The sequence below is a fragment of the Triturus cristatus genome, unplaced genomic scaffold (genome assembly GCF_964204655.1).
Source record: "Triturus cristatus unplaced genomic scaffold, aTriCri1.1 SCAFFOLD_231, whole genome shotgun sequence".
NCBI lineage: Eukaryota > Metazoa > Chordata > Amphibia > Caudata > Salamandridae > Triturus > Triturus cristatus.
Window position 1 is genome coordinate 153,032 of NW_028187364.1, and position 22,673 is coordinate 175,704.

Sequence of the window (22,673 nt, forward strand, 5' to 3'; positions counted from 1 at the left end):
TTTAGCGGTACTGGTCCAAGCCCGAAGATTGTGAGGAGCCCCGTGAGGAAATTCTGGAGGACGGCCGCCACTTCATCGACCCCTGCATGTCGACGTGGACCGAAGGTTTTTTTCTGCGAGGTTTCCCCTTTCCGACGGCTGCGAAGGACTGCTGCCCTGACTGTCGCCCTGTCTTGGACCCTCTTGTGATGATTTGTAAGGCGAGACGTTAGATGGTCTTCTGGTGGCGTGACAGACATTTTGGTTAAGTATAAGTGGGTCGCTCCCACGACTTTGTTTTGTTTCTTGGTTTTGATTCGGCCATTGCAATAGTCGAAGTCGGGGGGGTTCGTATATTTGCGAGTGTATCATTTTTGATAACCCCTTGAAGTTTGAAGCAAGACTAGTGAGCTAAAAGATGCCTGGTTTTAGCAAATTAAGGAAATGGTTTTGTTGTAGTTGTAATAGGGATTCCCGATTGGAGGACTCGTGTCCGATACCTCCGGTTGGAACTCCAACTTATGAGCTCTATTCAAAGCATGGTGTAGGTCCTATTACCTTTAATGAAGTATGGGTCCGTTATACAAGGAAAGATGGTGTTTTACGATGGCCCCAACATGGTAGTTTGAATCAGATATTTTAGATAACCTAGAAGTTGCACTACTTAAGAAGAAAGCCCGGACGGCGATGTTTGACTCTTTCCCCCTTTGGCGTAAGGAAGCCAAACAGCGAGAAATTAAGCAAGCTAAGAGAGATAGGAAGGAAAGGAATATATCGGTAATACAAGCTGCTAGGCAGTTTAAGGAAGATGAAGAAGATCGTGCGATTGAAGTGTCAGATAGACAACATTGCATGGCCATTGACAAATGTTACCCGGCTTTGCCACCTCCCCTTTCAAATGTGACTGTAGACCCTGAAAAGGATCCTTTGATGTCACATTTACTGAGATTACCACCCCCTTATGTGCAGGGTGCTACTGCACCTCCGTTACCTCCAGTTGTTGCACCCCTTGTCGTCGTTCAACCCCCTGTTGTAGTTCAGCCACCCGTTGCTTCACAGGTGGTTCTTCCTCCCCCGGCGCAGCCCCCTCCAGGGCCGCCATCCTTGCCACCAGCCTTGCCTCAAACTCCTTTGCCTTACACTCCTTTATCTTTGACTTCTCTTATTTCTGTCCCTACGTCTCTGTCACCTCAAAACACTTTGTCTACTGTCCTCATGTCAACTTTTTCTCCTTCCACTCGGCAACGAATGACTGAGACTGTCACTAGTCTTTTATCTCCTTTCTTTGGGTCACTGAATATGACCCCTGTTTCTGAACGTAAGCAGAGACGTAGTTAGCTCCCTGGTCCCAAAGAGCGGGCAGTGTTGGATCTCCTTGCTCGTAGATGGTTTTCGAATGCCTCCAAGTATAGTCCACAAGTGGTTATGGATATCTTCCTACAGTGGGAGGCACCAAAACAAAGGTATGTTTTTGATGTCCTGTGTACCTTCCTTCGTCAGGAGTGGGAAGATAATGAGTTGGGTTCAGTTCCACTGGAATTGCTTAATGTTCAGTCTGAATTTGCTAAAGGGACGATAGTGGGTTCCGATGTTGAGGAAGCGGTAGAGACACTACTTACTTTTAGGTCTAGACTTCCACCTCAGCAATTGTTCGAACCTGACCCTTCTATTAGGAGAAAAGTGAAGCAGTATCCTATGAGGGAGGTTCCCCCTGTATGGAGAGAGGCAGTTGTGGCTGATGCCGCTCATGGTATTGCGGCTGCACCGGCTCATTTTCAGCGAGTGTGGGTGCATGTCCCTTGGAAGAGAGCTGAGGTCCTGGCTCTTAAGCAGACTTTGCCTGACCCCCGTAAAAATCCTGCTGGTTATTATAAGGAGTTGTCTCAGACAGTTGATGCGTGTGTTATGAATTTAGCTGACATAGATATGTTGATGGGTAATGTAGTTCCTCAACCTTTGTGGGTGAAGATCCGTCACGAGGATCACGCGCCAGAGTTAGGAGATACGTGGGTTAATATTACTGCTGCAGATGGTCGGCAGGTAGGAGTTGCCAAACCTGAACCCTTAGTTGCAGAACTACCTGGTAGGATTATTAATTTAATGAAAACTATGATGCCTCCTCTGCGGGTGAATTGGGACAAGTTAGCAGCATGCAAACAAAAGAAAGACGAGAGTGTGTCTGATTTCTTCACTAGGTTTGAGGAAACATTCATTGATCATAGTGGTCAGGATATGAGTACAGAAGGTGGTCAGAGGTTGTTTGTAGATAAGTTTGTTTTTAATTTACTTCCTGAACTTTCTAATAAGTTAAAGGACTCTTAGAGTTCATGGGCTGTTTCTTCTTCGGCTCAGATATTGGCTACTGCACAATACTATGAGAATAGAGATAAAGATGAGAAGGATAAAGTAGAGAAGAAGACTAGAGAATTAAAAACGAAAGTTCTTCTGCAGCAGGCTTATCTGCCTCGCCCTAATCAGCGTCAGTTTCAGCAACCTTCCCAGTTTCAGCAACCCCCACAGTTTCAGAAACTGTTGCAGAAGCCTGAGTCTTTTGCTTCGCGACTCCCGTTAGGCCCTAATCAGTGTGCTTATTGTAAAGAAGAAGGTCACTTCAAGAATAGTTGCCCGATCTTGCTACAGCGTGCGAATGGTATGTCTGGTCTGAGAGGTCGTGGTGGTTTCCAACAAGTACCTAGGGGTAGGGGACGTGGTACGTTTCCCCAGAATGAACGTTTCTTTTCCCCTCAGAATTCTATGAATTATTTTGACCGACAGAATGTTCCGACCGTCCAGTCCGCTCAGTACTACACTGATGATTATTATGTTGGAAGTGAGAGTGCTGGTTTTAATGATAGTTAGGACAGCCATGGACAAAGGGAGGGAGTAGTGTCAGTTCCAGTAGACCAGAGTGGACCTTATGTTGAGGTGATTACATCAGGTGTGGCAGACCTTTTCTTTTGGATACTGGTGCAGCAAAAAGTTCTATCATGCACCTTTGTCTGGCTTGACCAATGTTTCAGTAGGATTTTCTGGCGCCCCAGTTCGTAATCCGGTTTCTTGTCCTTTGCCCCTTTCTATTGGTCCTCGTGAATTGGAGGCTCCTCTTATTCTAACGACGGGCTGTGGCGAGAATCTGGTGGGTTTGGACTTGTTGAAAAGATTGCATGCGACATTACATTGTTCTCCTTCGGGAGTACATCTTACGGTGGATAAGAAAGTGATTTCCCCGCTGTATCTGTCTAAGGATCGTCTTCCACTGGAACTGCGTTCTCTCCCTGATACACTTTGGGCTACAGGTCCCAATGATGTTGGTCTCTTGCAGATTCCACCCTATGTTGTTACCCTTAAGTTGAATGCTAAATTACCTCGCATTCCCCAGTGCAAAATTTCCAGGGATGGTGAAAGAGCTCTCTTAGCGATTATCTATGATTTGGTTGAAAAAGGTGTGGATGAAGAAACGAGAGGTAATGTGTGCAACAGTCCTGTTCTGCCTGTCCTTAAGCGTACTGACTCTTCTCAGCCACCTGTGTATCGGTTTGTGATCGACCTTCGAGAGGTCAATAAGATCGTTGTGCCACAGTTTCCTGTTGTCCCGGAAATTACTGCTTTATTGACTATGATCCCTGCCTCAGCTGCTTGGTTTTCTGTTATTGATCTGTAGAACGCTTTCTTCAGTATTCCGATTGCTGAGGAAAGTAGGGATATTTTTGGCTTCTCTTTAGGAGGCCGCAGTTTCCGGTTTAAGCGCGCTCCTCAAGGTTATTGTGAGAGTCCCTCCATTTACAGTCAGGCTTTGAAAACTCAGCTTGATACTCTTGCATTGCCTTCTGGTGTTACTCTTATCCAGTATGTTGATGATCTGTTGGTTGCTGCTGATGATGAAGAGATTTGTAAAGAAGTTACTCTTTCTTTGTTGCGACACCTGTCTGACCTTCATCATAAAGTGTCACCTTCAAAGTTGCAGTATTGCCGCCAAGAAGTGACCTACTTAGGTCATCTGTTGTCGAAGGAGGGAAGGCGATTGACCCCAGAGCGTATTCAAGCGATTGCCCAAATGACTGTGCCATGCAACACAGAGAGAGGTGTGTGCCTTCTTAGGTATCACCTCGTATTGTAGACAGTGGATTCCGAATTTTTCTTTTCTAGCGAAACCTTTGTTGGCACTTACTCTTAAGGACACACCACACCCTCTTCCTTCGTCTGACGAATGTCAGAAGAGATTTTCCGAATTGCGTGATGCATTGCGTTCTGCTCCGGTGTCGGGTACCCCCGACTACAGTAAACCTTTTACACTTTATGTACACGAGAGAGAAGGTTGTGCGTTGTCAGTGTTGACGCAACAATTTGGAGACAAGCAGCACCCATGTGCGTATTTTTCAGCTACTTTAGATCCGGAAGCTAGGGCGTTGCCTAGTTGTCTAAGAGCTACAGCGGCAGCGGCTGTTTCTATCCGACAGTCTGCTGGTTTGGTATTGGATAATACATTGATTGTGATGGTCCCACATGCAGTGGATACCCTATTGAATAGAACGAAGACTCAACATCTTACCAGTGCGCGTTTGTCAGGTTATGAGTTGACGCTTTTGGCTAGCCATGTGCACATCAAGCGGTGCAACACATTGAATCCAGCTACATTGTTGCCAATTTTTGTAGAGACAGATGCTCAGGAACAGCATGACTGTTTTCTCCGGACAAAAGAGGAAACGAAGGGTAGAGTTGATCTGAAAGATACTCCTCTTTCGAATCCTGATGGTACCCTATGGGTAGATGGTTCGTGCTTTAAGCTTCCGAATGGAGAGACGACTGCAGCATATGCTGTCACAACTTTGCACACAATTGTTGAAACAGCACGTATTGCACAGAATTCAGCGCAAGCAGCGGAGTTGATAGCATTGACTACAGCGTGTGTGTTGTCAAAAGGAAAGAGAGTGAATGTTTATACTGATAGCCAATACGCATTTGGCGTGGCTCACAGTTTTGGTCGCTTGTGGAAAGAGAGAGGATTTCTTACTTCCCATGGAACGAAAATTCAGCATGGACAATTAGTGAGTGAACTTCTTGAACCACTTACTTTACCGACCCAAATTGCGATAGTGAAGTGTAGTGCGCATAAGAAGGTTACGGATGATGTGGGTCAAGGGAATGCGTTTGCAGATGAAGTAGCGAGAGAAACGGCGAAAGATGTGACGAGTCGGATGTATGTTGCAGGTCCTGCCAGATGGGTTGTAGAAGGAGGAATGTGTGAAGATACAACAGAAAGTGGGAAGATGATTCAGGCAGAAGCTACTGAGAAAGAATTGAGTATGTGGAGAGAGAGTACGGGAATGTTTGATTCAACAGGCTGTTGGGTTGAGTTGTCAGAGCACCAGCGATGGTTGTTGCCGGATGCATATGTGCTTCCGGTGGTTACTATGGCTCATGGGTTAGCTCACATTAGTTCAAAAGGGATATGTAAGTTGTTGGCTCCGGTATGGCAGAATGGTGGAATTCCTAAGTGTGCTGAGAATTTGGTTAAACACTGCATGATTTGCTTGATGCATAATCATGGAAAGGGAACCCCAACTCCAGCGGGTCATTTTGCTCCTCCAACGTATCCGTTCGAGGTGCTGCAGATAGACTATATTAATATGGAAAGATGCAATAACTTGAAGTATGTCCTTGTGGTTGTTTGTGCCTTCTCCAGATGGATAGAGGCCTACCCCCTAAAGGATAATACTGCCTTGTCCACAGCCAAGGTTTTGCTTAAAGAATTCTTTCCCAGATATGGCTTGCCGAGGATGGTATGGAGTGATAATGGAAGTGAATTCGTGGGTCAGAATATGAAGAAAGTATGTGCGGGTCTGGGTATTAAACAGAAATTTCACGCTGCGAATCACCCCCAGTCAGCAGGCCTGGTCGAGTGCTATAATGGCACTCTGAAGCTGAAGTTGGCCAAGGTGCAAGCGAGCTCTGGTCTTACATGGCCTGATGCCTTACCATTGGCACTTTTGTCCACGAGATTGACAGTACATTCTCGCGTGGGACTTGGCCCATACGAGATTGTTTTTGGACGCCCGGCAAATGTCTGGGGTGTGCCGAGGTCTAAGAAGTACAGTGATATCGAGTACCCTATGTTGGTTGACTACTTACATGATTTGACTGCTAAATTGCGTGTTCTTCACCAACAGGTCCATGACACTTTGCCTTCAGTTTCTGTAGACGCAGGCCACACGATTCAACCTGGCGACTGGGTTCTAACCAGGAATTTCCAGAGGTCAAAGAACTTGGAACCAAGACGGACCGGTCCATACCAAGTCCTGTTATCAACTCGGACTGCTATTAAGGTGTTCGGCAAGAAAAACTGGGTACATGGTACCCATTGTAAGAAGATACCTTTGCCCTTACCGTACGATAAGTGGGTCCAGGAAGGTGTTGCCGATTCCGAGAGTGAAAGGGTTACGAGATTTGTACCTTTTAGCGATGCACATCTGGAATGGACTCAGTCAGAACGTGCAGATGATAAAGTCTTGCAAGAAGCTGTGCCGCCGTGTTTGAGACTTGATACTACGCACCCAGAGACAAACTTTCAGGATCAAACTGTGCCTGGTAAAGAACGCTACAACTTAAGGTCTAAAAAGGACAAATAAAATTTGAATTTTTTGTGAATTACACTCTTTCAGACAAGAGACTATTTTTCTTTTTCGAACCACCATCCGGGTTCAGCTGCAGGGTCGCGGTATAAGAACTTAAGGGGTGGCCCGCGTATTGACGAAAGGTCTGCGGTTCTAGGGACGTCTAGGACGCCTGGACGCACACTTGAGTGAAGAAGGAAAATTGCCGCGAGCAGCACGTTAGAGGATGGAGTCTGTTGTAACTGAAAGACACGGTTGACCATAAGATCTTAGTCAACCGTGTCGAAAAAATGGGCGTGCAAGGCCTAGCAAAAAATCTATTGGCGTCTTTTCTGGCAGAGAGATCCCAGTCTGTCATACTGGGCCAGTTTGAATCCGCTGAGCTATCGCTGCCATGTGGGGTACCTCAAGGTTCATCCCTCAGTCCGACGCTATTTAACATATATGTGTCGGACCTCGCAAACACCATCAAAGCGCATGGGATGAACCTTACCTCATATGCAGATGATACACAGCTGATACTGGCTGTCAGAAATGATGGGGAAGCAGTGGCGGAGCGTTTCAGAACAGGTATGCTGGCCATAGGTAACTGGATGTCAGCAAACAGTTTGAAACTTAATTCTGATAAAACCGAGGTGGTCACCTTTGGCCACCTCAATCCTAGCTGGTCCCCAACCTGGTGGCCTTCTTCCTTCGGAGCGGTACCTAAGCCGGTCACGAAGGTGAGAAATTTAGGAGTCATCTTTGATGACAATCTAAATTTCATGGCCCATGCCAATCAAACGGCCTCTACGGCATTCCATAAATTACGGCTGGTTAGGAAGATTCTCCCTTTCCTTCCAAAAAACGTGGGAAAAACATTGATCAGCGCCTTGGTTTTGTCAGCATTGGATTACTGCAATGGCTTGTTTGGGAATGCGCAAGTCAGGATTATCAAGAAAATGCAGACAATCCAAAATGCAGCAGCCAGACTTCTTCTTGATATTCCTAAATTTGCGCCAGTGGCTGAGACCTTGAGGACTCTCCACTCGCTTCCTGTTAGGAACAGAATAAAATTCAAAACTTTATGCATTGTCTACAAGGCACTGCACCTTCAAGCGCCTCAATTCCTGTGTGAACATCTGGTTCCATATGTCCCCACTCGAACACTACGATCAGCAAAACTACATGATCTTGTAGTGCCACGGACCAGGCTAGTCAACTGGGGAGACAGGCGCTTCCTAGTAGTCGCCCCAAGACTATGGAATACACTCCCGCAAACCATAAGATCTTGCTCAAACTTAATGTCCTTTAGGAAAAAATTGAAGACCTGGTTATTTAACCTCTAACAACTCATAAGATCACCGGGAGAGTAATAACAGTACAGCGCCGAGACGCCTGTGGGCATTTGTTCGCGCTTAATAAATGATAAAAATAAATAAATAAATAAAATAAAGAGATGTTGAGAGAATAGATCTTAAAACAAGATTTTGTACATTGATACATAGCAAATGTTTTATAATATTGTGCTTTTTGATGTTTTTAAGTATCACATTAGCTTGTGTGGGTTGGACTGTCTATGCTATACAACAGACATCTGCACCCACCTCCCAACCTATGCTTTCTTTCACTACTGTTTCTTTGCACCAGTTTTATACGTTGCCTGAACATGAACAGACAAGGAGATCAGAATTTGTCAACAACTCGTTTATACAGTTGTTGCATCAGCATCAATTAGTAGTAAATACTACTAATTGTTGGGTTTGTGGTCTTATGCCTCATAAGACAGATAAAGGTAAGCCATATTTGGTTTTGCCTTTTTCTTTTAATGGGTCTGTGTGGGCTTTTCAGACCATGTTTATCTATGCAAATGAGGTACGCCCCTTGCGTTCCCTTAAAGATAACTCGAGCAATAGTGCCCTAATAAGGGGAATAGTAGCTATGATCCGAGATATTGATGCATATAATGCTATCCCTAAGGATGAGGTGCAGGCTTACGTTGGTTGGAACGTGACTGGATATAGTACCAGTTTGACAGAGAAGGAGAGACGAAAAAGGTCTCCCCCTATTTGGATTGTACCCCACCGAGGCCACTTTTGTTTTCAAGGTAATGGTCGGAATCCGAAAGCTCAGCTAGGTAAGAGTGTGTGTGCTCAAACCTATGTCTATTCATCTCGGACTTCTCCACCGTTTGTGCCAGCTAAAGGCATTTTGTTTGTCATGACAGAGCCTACACATGGTTGCCACCTGATTTTTCAGGAACGTGTTATGTGGCGTTTCTACTTCCCCCTACATACACTACTGTTTCAGACTATCATAGAACGAGATATGGTAGAGGTGTCTTCAATAAGGAAGATACCGCAGCACACGAAGTAGGAGATTTCTTCAAGGGCTTCTTGCCCTTTTGGGGTCCTATGATCAATAGTAGGCATATTCGACAGCTTGTCCGCGTTGTTGAAGCTACTATTAATGAGACAGCAGGTGCACTTAGTAATGTTACAGCTGAGCTTCAAGTGGACCGCCTTATGACTTTGCAGAACCGTATGGTATTAGATATCATACTTGCAGATCGAGGAGGAGTATGTAAATTGATTGGATCCAGTTGCTGTGTTTACATACCAGATAATGCCCCTACAGTGTACCAAGCCATCTCTAGGTTGTATAAAATCTCTGAGTCTATCCATGTAGATGAAGGAGACTGGTCATTGACGGGATGGTTTTGGGGACTTCTGTCCAAATGGGGATGGAAGATTTTGACATTCCTTGGTATGGTTTTAACCATCCTTTTCTCTTGTTGTCTTTGCATCCAGTGTGGTCCCGCCATTTGTAGTCTTTGTGCTACTATGTGTGTTCGGAGACCTGTCCCGAGAGAAGTAGAGAATAATAAGATGCTGCTACAGCAACACCTTGATGACCTAATGAATATCGATATAGACCTAGATTCAGATTAACATGAGTCTTAGGTTATTGCCTACGTAATGGCAAAAGGAGGGTCTGAGGTTCTGTAATTCTAGAGTCTGACTCCATTTTGTGTTGCCCTCACGTAGGCCTGTGAAGGTAGCCTGGCGAATAAAGTGGCCTGGCCTTCTTAGTTCATGTATACATTAACTAGGTTTCTTTTTTGACTCTGAAATGAACTGTAAGAAACTGACCTCTGCACCTGAAACTGACCCCGCAAAGCTAATTTCCCTGATCGATCTTTGTCTGAGATTGCCAATCAATGTTCAGGACATCGTTAACTTTTAGTTTCCTTGCACATGCCTTATCTTGTTCAGCATCTGTTACCGCTTTTTTTTTATGTTTCTTCATTACATGGGTTATGCTTTCAATTATAGGTTTGTCCCGGCTTGTGGAGATTGAATTTGGGACATTCCTAATAATTAACTTTTGGGTTGGGATACTGTAAATTGAGTTTTCGTTATGTGACACTTTGTTTGAAAATTTACCTTATTGGCTAAAATTTTGTGCAGTGGGTGTACATTTATAATGTGAATATTGGGTATAAAAGGAGACATCTCGCCTTAGTAAAATGAGCAGTCTCCTGAGAATTTACACCGTGATGTATTTCTAGGATCACTGTTACTAGCTGCAGCTAATAAACTTGGTCTCTGATGCCATCCAGAATTATTCCGTGTCTCTGTATACCAAGACAGGTGAACTCGAAGATCTTAGGCGTGCCCCTGACGCCACTGGGTTAAACCCCGGTTCTTCTTCTTCGAGAGAGAGAGAGGTAGAGAGGTAGAGAGAGAGAGAGAGAGATAGAGAGAGGTAGAGAGAGGTAGATAGAGAGAGGTAGATAGAGAGAGGTAGAGAGAGGTAGAGAGAGGTAGAGAGAGGTAGAGAGAGGTAGAGAGAGGGAGAGAGAGGGAGAGAGAGGGAGAGAGAGGGAGAGAGAGGGAGAGGGAGGGAGTGAGAGGGAGAGGGAGGGAGAGAGAGGGAGAGGGAGAGGAGGGAGAGGGAGAGGGAGAGGGAGAGGTAGAGCGGTAGAGAGAGAGAGGTAGAGCGGTAGAGAGAGAGAGAGAGGTAGAGAGATTTGTTTACTTGCTGGTTTTGACCCGGGATTCCTTTTGGACTATCATTTGCTGGGTTTGGTACTACAGGTTGGGGTTAATAACCTTGTCCCATAAAAAAACATATTTTAGGAAAACAACAAAGTTGCACTACATGCCTGTGGCATAACGGGCAATCGATAGCTCGTTTAGGGCCCATATACTTTTCTATGCCTCTATCCAAAAGCTCGGAATTGAACACCTAACTTGACCTCACACCAAAGATCTGATTCAAGAAGTTTCTGTTTTCATTTATGAGACTTTCTTTAAATTAGCATCTATATCCATTCACATAACTTTAATGCAAAATCCCCTGAAGTGGCCATGACATGTTTGAGCTCTACAAAACAAGAACTAGAGATCTTGTGGTGATTGATATAAAAAGTTAACACAAACAAAAGTAATTAGCTGAACGAACGTGTCCTAAAAGGGCAGAGCTGCATATTTCTTGTGCTGGCAATGATTTCTAATAATGAAAATAACAATAACAACTTCACTTGTTTTATATAGCGCTTCATGTGCCTCTTCTGCTTCTAAGTGCTGTGAATGATAGATATTACTATTGCGCAATTTATGGACTCCTAGACGGACTGTATGTGTGCAAATATGAAAATATGTACATGATAGAACAGCAAGCACTTGTATTATTACAATTAGATCTATGACATTTAGGTACGTGTACAATAAAAACAACTTATTCTGTGCATGGCCTCTTTGTTTAGCTGTAGCACTCACTCAGTAAGAAAGGAAAGTTTGAGGGAAAGGGTGCCTGGAAATGAGGAGATTTCAGTGGCCTGCGCTCCTTGTCTGAAATCAAATCCTATAGTTTGAAATAATATTCATATATTTGGCGAACGCCACAAATCGAATTGGTTCTCAGGGCTTAGATAACAGGCGTTTTTATTAAATAATGTAACAATAAGAGTTTAAGTGAGGTGGGAATCGTAAAGACGGCTGTTAGGCATGCTGCCCGGCAAGCTGCCCACAATACCCTCCCAGCCCTGCCCCCCAGGCCTCCATGGTAAACACAGATCTCTGCAGCAGGCGCTCCACCTCCTGAGCTGTGTGGGCGGGCTGAGGTCCGGTCCCTACAGCCTGGAGCAGGTGTTCCGTTGCTGGGAGCGCTCGGCTCGCTGCAGACACAGGTGCACAATAGACTTGTCGAGGGCTCTTTGAAAAGAAGCCTTAAGGCGCTCTGGAAGTCGGCCGGAGCGGGGGCAGGGTAGGAGGGCAGTAGTGGAGAGGTAAGAAGCACTCATGGCGACGGCCTCCTTTTTATCTCCCTTCCCTCTTTGTCCGAGGGAGACACATGAATGCGCAGCCTTTCTCCTTGAGGCCACGTTTGTAAACCTGACGTGCGCGCGCGAGGCATGTGCTTTCAATTATCACGCCTGTGTCTGGGCACGATAATTGAAACCACGTGACGGTCTATTGGTGTCTATTACGTGCACCATGCGCGTAATAGACACCAATAGGCCATGGGCGGAGCAATGCGCCCGCCTTTGGCCAATAGCGTGCAGTCTTTCATTAAAAGACGCACGCTAAGGCCAATGGGGTAGCTGAAAAGGAAACGCACAAGCGTGTGCGATTCCTAGGTCAGCTTAGATTCCCCGTTTTTCACCTACAAATTACCTCGGACCTGCGCAAGCACTTCTACGCAGGCGTGAGACCTAATAAAAAGGACATCTTACAGTAAAGTGGGCTACAACTGACCTGGGGAACCTAAAAAGCTGAGAAAGGTGTGTGTTTTACAAGACCTTACCTGAGAAAATAACCATACCTGTACAAGACGTACCGCACATCCTAGAGAGAGGGAGACAAAAACAGAGAGAACAAGTCAGTGTCAATCCATATATAGCATCTAGGTGTAGTTTGCCAGATTGATAACATTCTAAAGTATGACTAGAAGACAGGAAGTGAAGTTTATCTTGTGCCTGTGAGTCCAATGATTCTTATTAAAACTCAACAGGCAGTAACTCTCTTCCTCCTTCTTTGATATATGTGAAGTGGTGCCACGCAATGCACTTATGAAGAGGAGCACTTTACAAAAGGATTTCCCTTTTTACCTTTAAAACAGCAAAGTACTACACTGCCCAGAAATGACCAGTCTGGGGATCAAAAGTGTCTATGATATGGGAATGTCAATACACCTGCCATGCTCAGAGATCTGTGTGTTTCCCTCCTCCCAGTCTTCCTCAAAAATACGGATATACAAATATTTGCACACCTTGTTGCAAACCAACGCTAGGCATGGGTAAAGACACAATAGAGCAGCTTAAGTTCTGCTACACATCAGGCGTTAAACTAAAGCATTTCAGTATGGTGCTCCGCATCACTGCACTGAAATGCAATGTCACGCGTATGCATAGTGTCTCAGCCGTCACTGAAGCGCTGCCTAAAACTGTTTATTGGAGTGTGTGGAAGCTGGCAGCCCGTAGCATGTGCGCGCTGCTCCGTCAGGCTTGAGGCTCACTGCTACAATGTATCAAGTCTTGATTCTTACAGCGCGGCTCTCAGGCCTGACGTCACATCGAGGTAGTGCCCAATGGCTACTACCGAGACAAGACAGCCTAGCCGGAGCCCAGTTAGATTGTATGATATAGTCTGGCACTGTGGGACGTGACAGGAGAAGAGGCAAAAAGTTCACCATTATCTTTGAATAGGGGCAGTATAAGAGAACAGAATTACTTGATCTCTGCCTCTTTCACCCTCATTCTCCCCTTGCTTTATGGTTTACTTTCTTCTTTCACTACATATCCTCTCCGCCATCCACGTTCGTCGCCCCCGCCACTTTCATTCCTTTGCTGACTTCTGAACCATTCTCGGTATCCATCCTATCTCTGACCCTTTATCCCCCTTTTTCCCCTCCCTCTTCCCTGGCCTCCCTCACTTTCCCCTCCGCTCTCTCCCCCCTCACTTTCCCCTCCGCTCTCTCCCACCTCTTGCTCGGGGATTGTGCTTGACCCCTGGCTAATCCCTCTCACACTGAAGCTTGTAAGAGGCAGTTCAGACCGGGCTCCCACATTAGCCAGCCCCACGGGCACGGAATAAAAGGGTGAGTGGCCAGCCCCGGAAAATAGAGAGCAGAACTCAAAGAAGAGCACAGTCTGGGGCTCCATGGAGCCTGCGCCTAGAAGAGATATTGAACAAGAGAGGTGCTAGGTCCCAAGGGAGGGAAGTGACTCGCAGGTGTGTAGCGAGCATTTGTCCTGTATCCTGCACACGGGAACAAAACAAAGGGAAATACAGAGACATGTGGCTCAAATGTTGCGTTTGACTGAGCAGCACAGAGCCTGGGGTATGTAAAGCTACCAGATGTCTCCATAGTCGAACCCTGTCCTTTTCTATATCAACCTAGTGCATCCTGGGAATTGTATTTTTGGTTAATTTTAACTGATCTAACTAGCCTAACACAACTGAGAAAATGACTTCTAAAATAAAACCCCAATTTTGGAACATGGGGTTTCTGGTGACATCAAGTCTTCAGGTATTTTTGGAGTAGAGGAACTGCTCACGTTACCCATCGGCGCCTCACACTTGGTTAGACTGGTTGAAGAGGGCGCTGAGACTTTCTTCCCTTAAAATGATTGGCCTCTCAACTGAAGGCTTCTCTGAAAAGAGACAACAGAAGTGCCAGTTTCAGAGCTCCCAAGTTTTGCGAGAAGCTCACCAAGACCAGGTGTTTTCATCATGAGATCTGTAGTCCTGTTTTATCCTATATAAAATTGGGCCAACAAGTCCAAAACGCACAGCTAAGACTAGGACTACAGGAGCACCTCATACGTGGACCTGGGAAACGTGACCACTAGCGATGGTGTATGCATGTAAACTGAAATGGTTGAGGGAGCGATTGGAGACTACTGTATTATGAGTTCTCAGCACACTGGTTTTGGGATACATGAAACATTTTGAAAGGACGTTGTGACATTAGGCCTTATCTAGAGTGGCAAGTGGGGAGCAAGCTTTGGAGGGATAGAAAGGAATGGACAGGGTAGGACAGGGGTAGATACAGGGGTGCTAGTGGTCTGTATCCTAAGTCAATGAACGTCCAAAGAAATGAAGGGGTCTGTCAGCTGTGTCCTATCTGCAGCATCTTTCCCTGTGGTTGGGGTGGAGACTAACTGTTTATGGGGACTGCATTTCTTTGCTGCTTGTAGAAGGAACTATAGCAGCCTAAATAGGCCACAAAGCATTCTGTACCTCATTACGATTGGCTCGAAATAATATCGGTCATCCATCCACCCCTGCCTACAACAGCCCCTGGAATTACCGGTACTTGGAGGCAGCCATCATTCCAGGAGGCTGGTAGAATAACAGGCATGTCCCATGGCAGTGAAAAACAGTGCCTACAAGCCCACTACCAATAGAAGGTCCTCCCCCCACCCCTGTAACCCTTCCACAAGTTTGGATTCCATTGAGGGCACTGCTTTAAATAGGCAAGCATAGCTGGTACTGAGTATTTGGAAGAGATAGTCCTCAGCACTGCTACAATGCTTTTAATACGCATTTACTGGCACTTCTCACAGATTGATGGTCAAGAGCTTCTTGCTGAATGACAGTTTCTTTCATTTATGTGTGGCCTGGACAAATGTAGTGAGTTTTCTTTTTTTTAAAATATTTTTTATTGGTTTTAACATATTTATTCCCCCCCCCCCCTGGACAGGTAAGCATTCTGTACATTAATATCATGTGCTTTATGTATGTCAAACTTAAATAAGCATTAAAGGAAATTTTGCAAGACATATTCAAGGCTTCACAAGGAAGAAACCCCCAAACCAAACAATAACATAAATACATTGTGGCATTGATAATAAATCAGATTTGTTGCTCTCGCCAAGATGTGAGAGGAGACCAGATATTCATACCCCTTTGTAGTGAGTTTTCAGGTAAGGATTTGAAGATGGTTTAGGATTGGGACCATCCAGTGGGCAAAAGCTGGCTACGGCAGGAATCAATTTAATTGTTTTTCTGCCGACCCGCCCAGCGACACTTCTAGGAGGCGGAGAAGAATTATGAAAAAGTCACACATAGCAATCTGAAACTTTGGCAGCTAGGCAGCTGGCCAGCACAATTCATCGAGTTACAGAGGAGCCTGTCTCTTGGTGCAGAGGCAGGTAGGTGATGAATGAACCTGTTCTGCGCTTACGTGAGCCCCGAAAGCAGCAGCCCACAAGGGGTGAGTCACCTGTTACTCACCCCTACAGCCTGCTCTCAGTTGCAAACTGTCTGCATAGGTGGCTATTAGCTGGCACTTCATCCCACGCCCTTTTGGAACAAGGTGATAGGGAGGGATCGATAAACTGTCAAATGCCATTATTATTTTTCAAAGACTCCACTCAATCTTGGGCATTGCGAGGTGGGTGTAAAAACAATGCTTCCTGCAGGTAAGTTCTCTTCCATCAATCAATCTTGGGCAAGGCCATAGGAGTTGTACATGCCTTCCCAGGAGTAAAGCAGGTCCTCATGCCAGCTCCCCCTGCGACAGTTATCCTGTCCAGCTTGCCCTCAGTCCGCTATCCTCTGCTGCCTTAGGTTTGTGCCTCCTCTGCTCGTTTTCTGCCTTCTTTTCTGCTCGCTTTCTGCTAATTTTCCTGCCCACTTCTGCCCTCTATTTTTTCCTCTCTCTACACACTCTGCACGTTATATTCACTCTTTCTGCTTGTTTTTGACCTGCCTCTTTGACAAAGACATCGCATCCACAGCGCCCAAATACCCCTAGGGGTTTCAGTGCTGCGCTATACAGATACTGATTGATAGATCGATTGATTGTTTCTGTTGGGGCTTGGAGTGAGGGACACCTTCCACTATTTAACCTCGGATCAGGTGACGAGAGTTTAAGATTTAGGGCCTGGGGGGTACACAACACCAGGAAACGCTGAAGCTGCTTGATACAAATATAGAGTGACCTCTCTCCTCCCCTAGGCAAGGAGAGATGTCACGGGTGTCATCCCCACTCCCAAGCCCTTGGGCAAGGCCAGGGAGGGAATTGCTCAACTGCCCCCTCCCATTTGCTGTCCATTCAAAGACAGAGGTCAAATGTCAGGGAAGTATATAGGCAAGTAGCTGGCAAACACACTGCATGGGAATAATGCAGCAGCGGGTCTTGCGGCCTGCGCGTTTCTATGTATTGTTTTCTTCCCAGTGTTGGCAAGCAATAGGAGGAAAACACTTGTGAGTGTCCAGTGTGCGTGCACCAAGCGCTGTGAGGCTGGAGAGCGAAGGAGTTAATGGGAGAACAGGAGATTATGGGAGGATAAACCTGTGGGGGAAGAAAGATAGTGGTAGGAAAGATGGGATAAAAGACATGGCTAAAGTTGGTCACAGAAAAACCAAGGTGATTATAACTGGCGTGTTAACATAATACACATACTAAGGTATGCCCAACAGACATATGATATGATCTGGTCTAGGATGCTTCCAAGATGAGCAGTCCTAAAAGAAGACAATGTCAAATCAAGGTTGAACACACTTACTAGAGGCAAGCAGACTGCAATAGTCCGATACAGACTATTGAGTTCAGACTCTAGAATCTCTGCAGGTCAAATATAATCTGTCCCCGACATCAACATCCTCTCTTTCCTTTATCAAGAGACATACTGTTGGCGTGTGGAATGGAAGGGCTCACACTTCACTTTGAGAAGGAATGCAGCTATTCTAGATCTGTAGATTTTGGAGCCCTTTTACCTTCCTTAACTCCATAGCTTGCTCCGACACTTCCCTCCAGGGCACTGGGGCATGGACAAGTCATGCTGCTGTAGATTTCTAATCCAGTTACCTCCAGGAGCTCCGCATCTCATGAGTAGAGAATACAGCTCTTCCAGATGTGTACATGTGTAAACCCTCACACTCCCTCACCGTCAGTAACTCCACATCCTGCTTGTGACACACTCGCTCAAGCTCTTCGATCAGATTCTTGAAGGAGGCATTTTGTTTCTCCAGGTCAGTCATTTTCAGAGTAATCTTCTGTAGATGTTCTGTATGTTCCTTCTCCAGCTTGCCAAGTATGTTTTTCTTTTCTTGCTCTAAAAACTTCTGCAGATCTTCAAAGGTTCTTGTGATTTTCTCAGCTTGGCTTTGATATTCACCCTGAAAAAAAACAGGTGGACATTAGTTCAAGCTGATGAAAGTACCAACAGATCTTTTTAACATGAAGTCAGTAGTAATTCACTCATGACATTACATAGCTCATAGCTCATTTTGTGACATGTGCCATCACAAATGATGTAATTGGTTACTTCACTAGTGACGTCACATATCACATCTCTAGACAGAAAAATATTCATTTGTTAAAGGAAATAACTCCTGCGGCTTCTGTCCCACTGCATTTCGAGACAATACTCGGATAACGAGGAAACGTGTATATGGCATTTCTGTGCCACAAACCTAGGCAAAAGGGGCAGAGCACTTTACATGGGGACAGTTCTGCACAACGTTAAGTAATAGGAGAGGTTGATGAGTTGTAGATGGTTAATTAAGATGTACTTTTCTTTAAAGAGTCTTTAACTCTTTTCTCAAATTGAAGCACTATATGGAGGTCATGATGGATAGGGGGATGTGGTTCCACATCATGGGTGCATAGATGGAAGAGGTCTGCTGTCCTGTTTTTTTCTTCTTTTTTACACTTCTCAATCTACAGTCTCATGGTGTAGTTCGATGGTATTCACGTTTGCAAACTGTGGATACTTTGAAGCCCAGAAAAGATTATCTCTTCTCCCCCAATGTCTGTATCTGCCTAGTCTTACATTTTAGCTATATGTATAGCAGCAATGCCCTATTTTATGTTTTACTCTACATTACCCTGCTCCTCTCCCACTCCCCAAGGTACCCATCAAAAGGCATCCTTCCAGCACACCCAATTAAACACCTGAAGAAATGTGTACATTTCAGCTCAACTGGCTCTGTCGCAACTTTAAGGTTAGTTCCATCACCTAAAAAGACACTAGGCAGCACCCCCCCCCCCCCACCCCAACACCTCCACCCAGAGTACCTGACTCCGAAATTAACCATCCTAGACAGACACTGACTCACAAGAACCCAGGACATTGTCAGACTGAAGGAACAAAAATGAAGCTATTCCAATAGGTGGAGCTTGGGCTATGTTTGTTATCACACTTCGCTTCCCCTTTTGTACTATGCTGGGTTCTCAGGGAGTGGGCCCACCTTTCTGCAATGGCCCAGCCAATGTTATTCAATAGGAATGGCAATGCACAGTGGTACCCAGCATTGCCTCACCTCACTTACCTGCACCGGATAGAGATATATACACATTACCAACTGGCGGTTGCCAGTAGGTAGTTCTAGTCATGACCATGTAAAAGCATTTTTTGACTTGCCTATTACTTTGGTGCCAATTGGCGAATCTTCACAAAGTTTTCCCCCAAAAAGTTGTGGGGTGATCCGTCAATTGGGGACTGAGAACAAGGCGTGTATATAAAAGTGTGTTTTACCATATTAATTCCCATAGGACCTTTAGACACACCTGCAGCCCAAACTGCTGGATAGAATTACACTAGATTTGGCAGAAAGGTAGATTAGGTTACTCAGATTGTGGTCTAATTTCGTTGAGTGGGTATTAAGAAATGTAAGAAAACAGAGCTAGCGATATCTGGAGCCGTGACGACCACGAAAAATGAGCTCCTACAGATAAATGCAGAGTTCCGACACTTCAACCAAGAAAAAAGAAAAGGGGTAGATCCCATAAAGTTGGTCCCCGACAGGCCAAAGAAGCATTTTTTTTAAATTGCATGCTTGTTTTTAATTAATTCCCAGGTGGGCCAGGACCAATGCTAGTGAAATAGGTGGGGGGTCCTTGGGGCCCCCTTCCTAGGGTTTATAAAAGCCCCAGAACTGCCACCTCCCCGGGGCATTGTTTTTTATGTATGTGGGGTGCACTCACACAGCACGCTCGCACTCTGGAGGCCCGTTACCTCCATGGGGCAAATGTTTATAAACGAATGCGGGGAGGGGCATGTGCCCCCCCCAAAGCCTGGGGACCACCACCTCCCTAACAATATGTATGCGGGTGGGCCTTCTAGGCCTGCGCGCACTCCGCCACCTCCCCAGGGCAAATCATACCAAAATAATGCAGGGGCCCGTATGGCCTCCCCTGCAGCCCCTCCTAGGGCTAAGCATAAAATGAATGCAGGTTGGGCCGCCGTGGCGTTCACCCATCCACTCCCCCCCCGCAGCCCCATGTTCTGCCACCTCCCTGGGCCATTTTATCAAAAATCAGGGGGGGGGCTGAAATATATTAATGGGGGGGGGGGGGGGGGGGGGACCTCCAGGGACGGCTCCTGCTACCTCCTGAGTTGCCCACCCTCAGGAGGTAGCGTAGTCCCCAACAGAGGTCACTGGGTTGTAGTGTATTGGCAAATACCTGTGGATTGGGTCTCCAAGGCCGAAACCAGCCCGGGGTGGGGGCCTCGCCCCCTCAATGAGAAAAATCAAAAGGCCAGCCTGGGGGAAGTTGTAGGCACCGCCCCCTTTCTCAATCACTCTGCAAAGGGGCCTCCTGGAGCACAACTGGTTGGGGGTTTAAGTTCCCTTGCCTGCTAATGGTCCTTGAGGGCCAAGAGCCCCTCCTGTTACCTCCAGTATGTCCCCAAACAGCGGGATTGCTGAGAGTTCAACCGAGGCCCGCCTCCTTTCTCAACCACTCTGCAAATGCGCCTCCTGGTGCACTACTGGTTGAGGGTTGATGTTCCCTTGGATACGGAGGGTCCTTGGGGGCCAACAACCCTCCTGTTACCCCCAGTAAGTCCCACACAGCAGGACTTCTGAGAGCTCATGGGAGGCCCCACCCCCTTTCTCCACTAGGAAATCGAATTTGAAAAATCTTAGAAATTCACTGGAAAAAACAAAGGTTACAGGGACATTATTGTTAGGTATTAACATTATAAAACCTTAGAAATTCACTGAAAAAAAGAAAGGTTATAGGGACGTTATAGTTAGGCTCATATTTCACTGGTACAACTGTGAAGCTGAGTTAACTATAACTTATGCCTCCACAATGCACTGCTTATGACCCGCACATTACATCACTCATGACATGGTCAATGACATCACTCATGATAGCACTGCTGTATATCTGTGGTTGTGGTAGTACCGCTGTACTCCTGAGGTATACAGCGATGACATTTCATTAGCTGATTGGCTAATGACTGCCTTTACAAAAGTTAACGGCAGCAATCTTGTTTTTACATTGAGTTCCATGTGTTCTGCGTTATGCTTTTCAATATAGGCAAGTATTAGGTGTGGTATTTTTCCCTACCTATTACCACTTTACTAAAGTGGTATTAGGTAGGGAAAAATATTTATAAGATTATATATATGTTGCTTAAAAAAGACGGAGTTTAGCAGGAGTAGTGCTGATCCCCCCCAAAAAAATTAGGAAATACACTGTAAGACATTATATTTTATTAATATAGTGTGCTAAAGTGTTTTTTCAATGTTTTACATATTTAAATACACACAAAACAAGTGTACGGAGTAGCGCTGTGATTACTAACAATTACGGTGCAACTTCAAAAGAAAACACTATTGTAAAGTGGGATAAAAGTTATAAACAAATGTTAACCATTTCAAAAATATTTTGGGGGGCAGCAGTACTCCAGTGTTGCTCTGTAGATTTTTTTTTTTTTTAAATATCTAGAAAGTTATAACTATTTTGCTCTACCTATTACCACTTTACTAAGGTGGTAAAAATTAGGTCAAAAATGTCAAACCCAATACTTACCTAAATCGGAAGAAATAACACACAACATGGTGAAAGTGTACATAATAACATGGGTGACTTTAACTTTATGATTACCTAATCAGCTAATGACCGTGGTAGGCGAAATACCGACATTTTTACAAAAATACCACTGTAACAAATAGTACTTTAGAACTTTAAATACATTATACATTAAAACTTATAAAAATAATGACATAACATACCTGCACTACACAAAATAGGCATGTGCACACCATTATATGTAATCCTGCCAAATTTAAATAAAATACGACTCCTGATTTTCCCACAGTGCTTAATTTAAAAGTATATGTTTCATATATCCAATGTAAGCATATTTTGGGACCTCCATTTTCTCTTTACACCCCCTTCAGACAACCCTGCAAAACATTACTTCTTCCACAATTAAACCGGTGGAAAAAAAGTCTGCTAAAGTGTGACAGCATTCCTCAAACAGGTGCAAAGTTATTAAGGTATCAATTTTTTTTAAATCCATAGGTTGATAATCTATACAATTTTCAAAACAAAAAGTTAATTTATTAGTACTTCATGAAAGTGGTAAATGGTTTTAACAATAGTAAAATTTAATAATTAACTATACGTAACACCCTTGTAACCCACTGGTTTGCCCTAAGTGAAATTGGATTGTGATGGAAGGCAAGTGCTAGCCATCATGGCCTCCTTTCATTTCTATTCTTTGCTGGGCAGATTAATCAGACCCAACATCCTTGGACCTCTGATGTGGAGTCCTTTGACCCAAACATCAGAATTTCCATCCAACCAGATTAGATTAGACTAATTTGTCATTAGAAGGTAAGCTTCCAATTACTTCCTAGATCCTGGTGAGCTGCAGTGATACTTTATGTGTAAGCTCCCCATCTCCTACAGTAGGTCATTCTCTGGGATATATACTCATCCGCCATCTTCCCCTGTATTAGTCATTAGTAACAGGAAAGTCCTATACTATGCACCTTTTACTTCTGGCTGCTTCACTCATTAAAGGGGACCCCACCTGCCAATGACACTCACCTCCAGCTCTGATCTTTTCTTGTCCTCATCTGTTGCGAATCTCTTCACATCTTCCAGGTTGCTTCTCAGTTGAATCAAGCGACTTTGCAGCAATTTCTAGGAATAATTTTAACAAAAAAAAATGATGAATCAACACCAGTGATACGCGGGAGCAATTTTGCAATTTACCCCCACTTTCAGACCGATAGCAAACCAACCACATTTCCTATTGACAACATAATTGTTCAGTTTGGGCTGCAGCCCTTCCCATTTGATGCGCGTCTTCCAGTCTGATCAGGACTCCAGATCTTCAAT

The 22,673-nt window shown here is 45.0% G+C and overlaps 1 protein-coding gene across 1 annotated transcript in view; it reads right to left on the reverse strand.

Annotated features, from left to right (window-relative positions):
• LOC146771197 (E3 ubiquitin-protein ligase TRIM39-like) overlaps positions 1 to 22,673 on the reverse strand; it is a 52,115-nt gene that overhangs the window by 15,499 nt on the left and 13,943 nt on the right. Inside the window, exons 2-4 of the mRNA XM_085640303.1 lie at positions 22,380 to 22,475; positions 17,474 to 17,704; positions 12,399 to 12,421 (exon numbers count right to left, since the gene is read on the reverse strand). Coding sequence (XP_085496429.1) covers positions 12,399 to 12,421; positions 17,474 to 17,704; positions 22,380 to 22,475 — 350 coding nt within the window. The remainder of the gene's footprint in view (positions 1 to 12,398; positions 12,422 to 17,473; positions 17,705 to 22,379; positions 22,476 to 22,673) is intronic.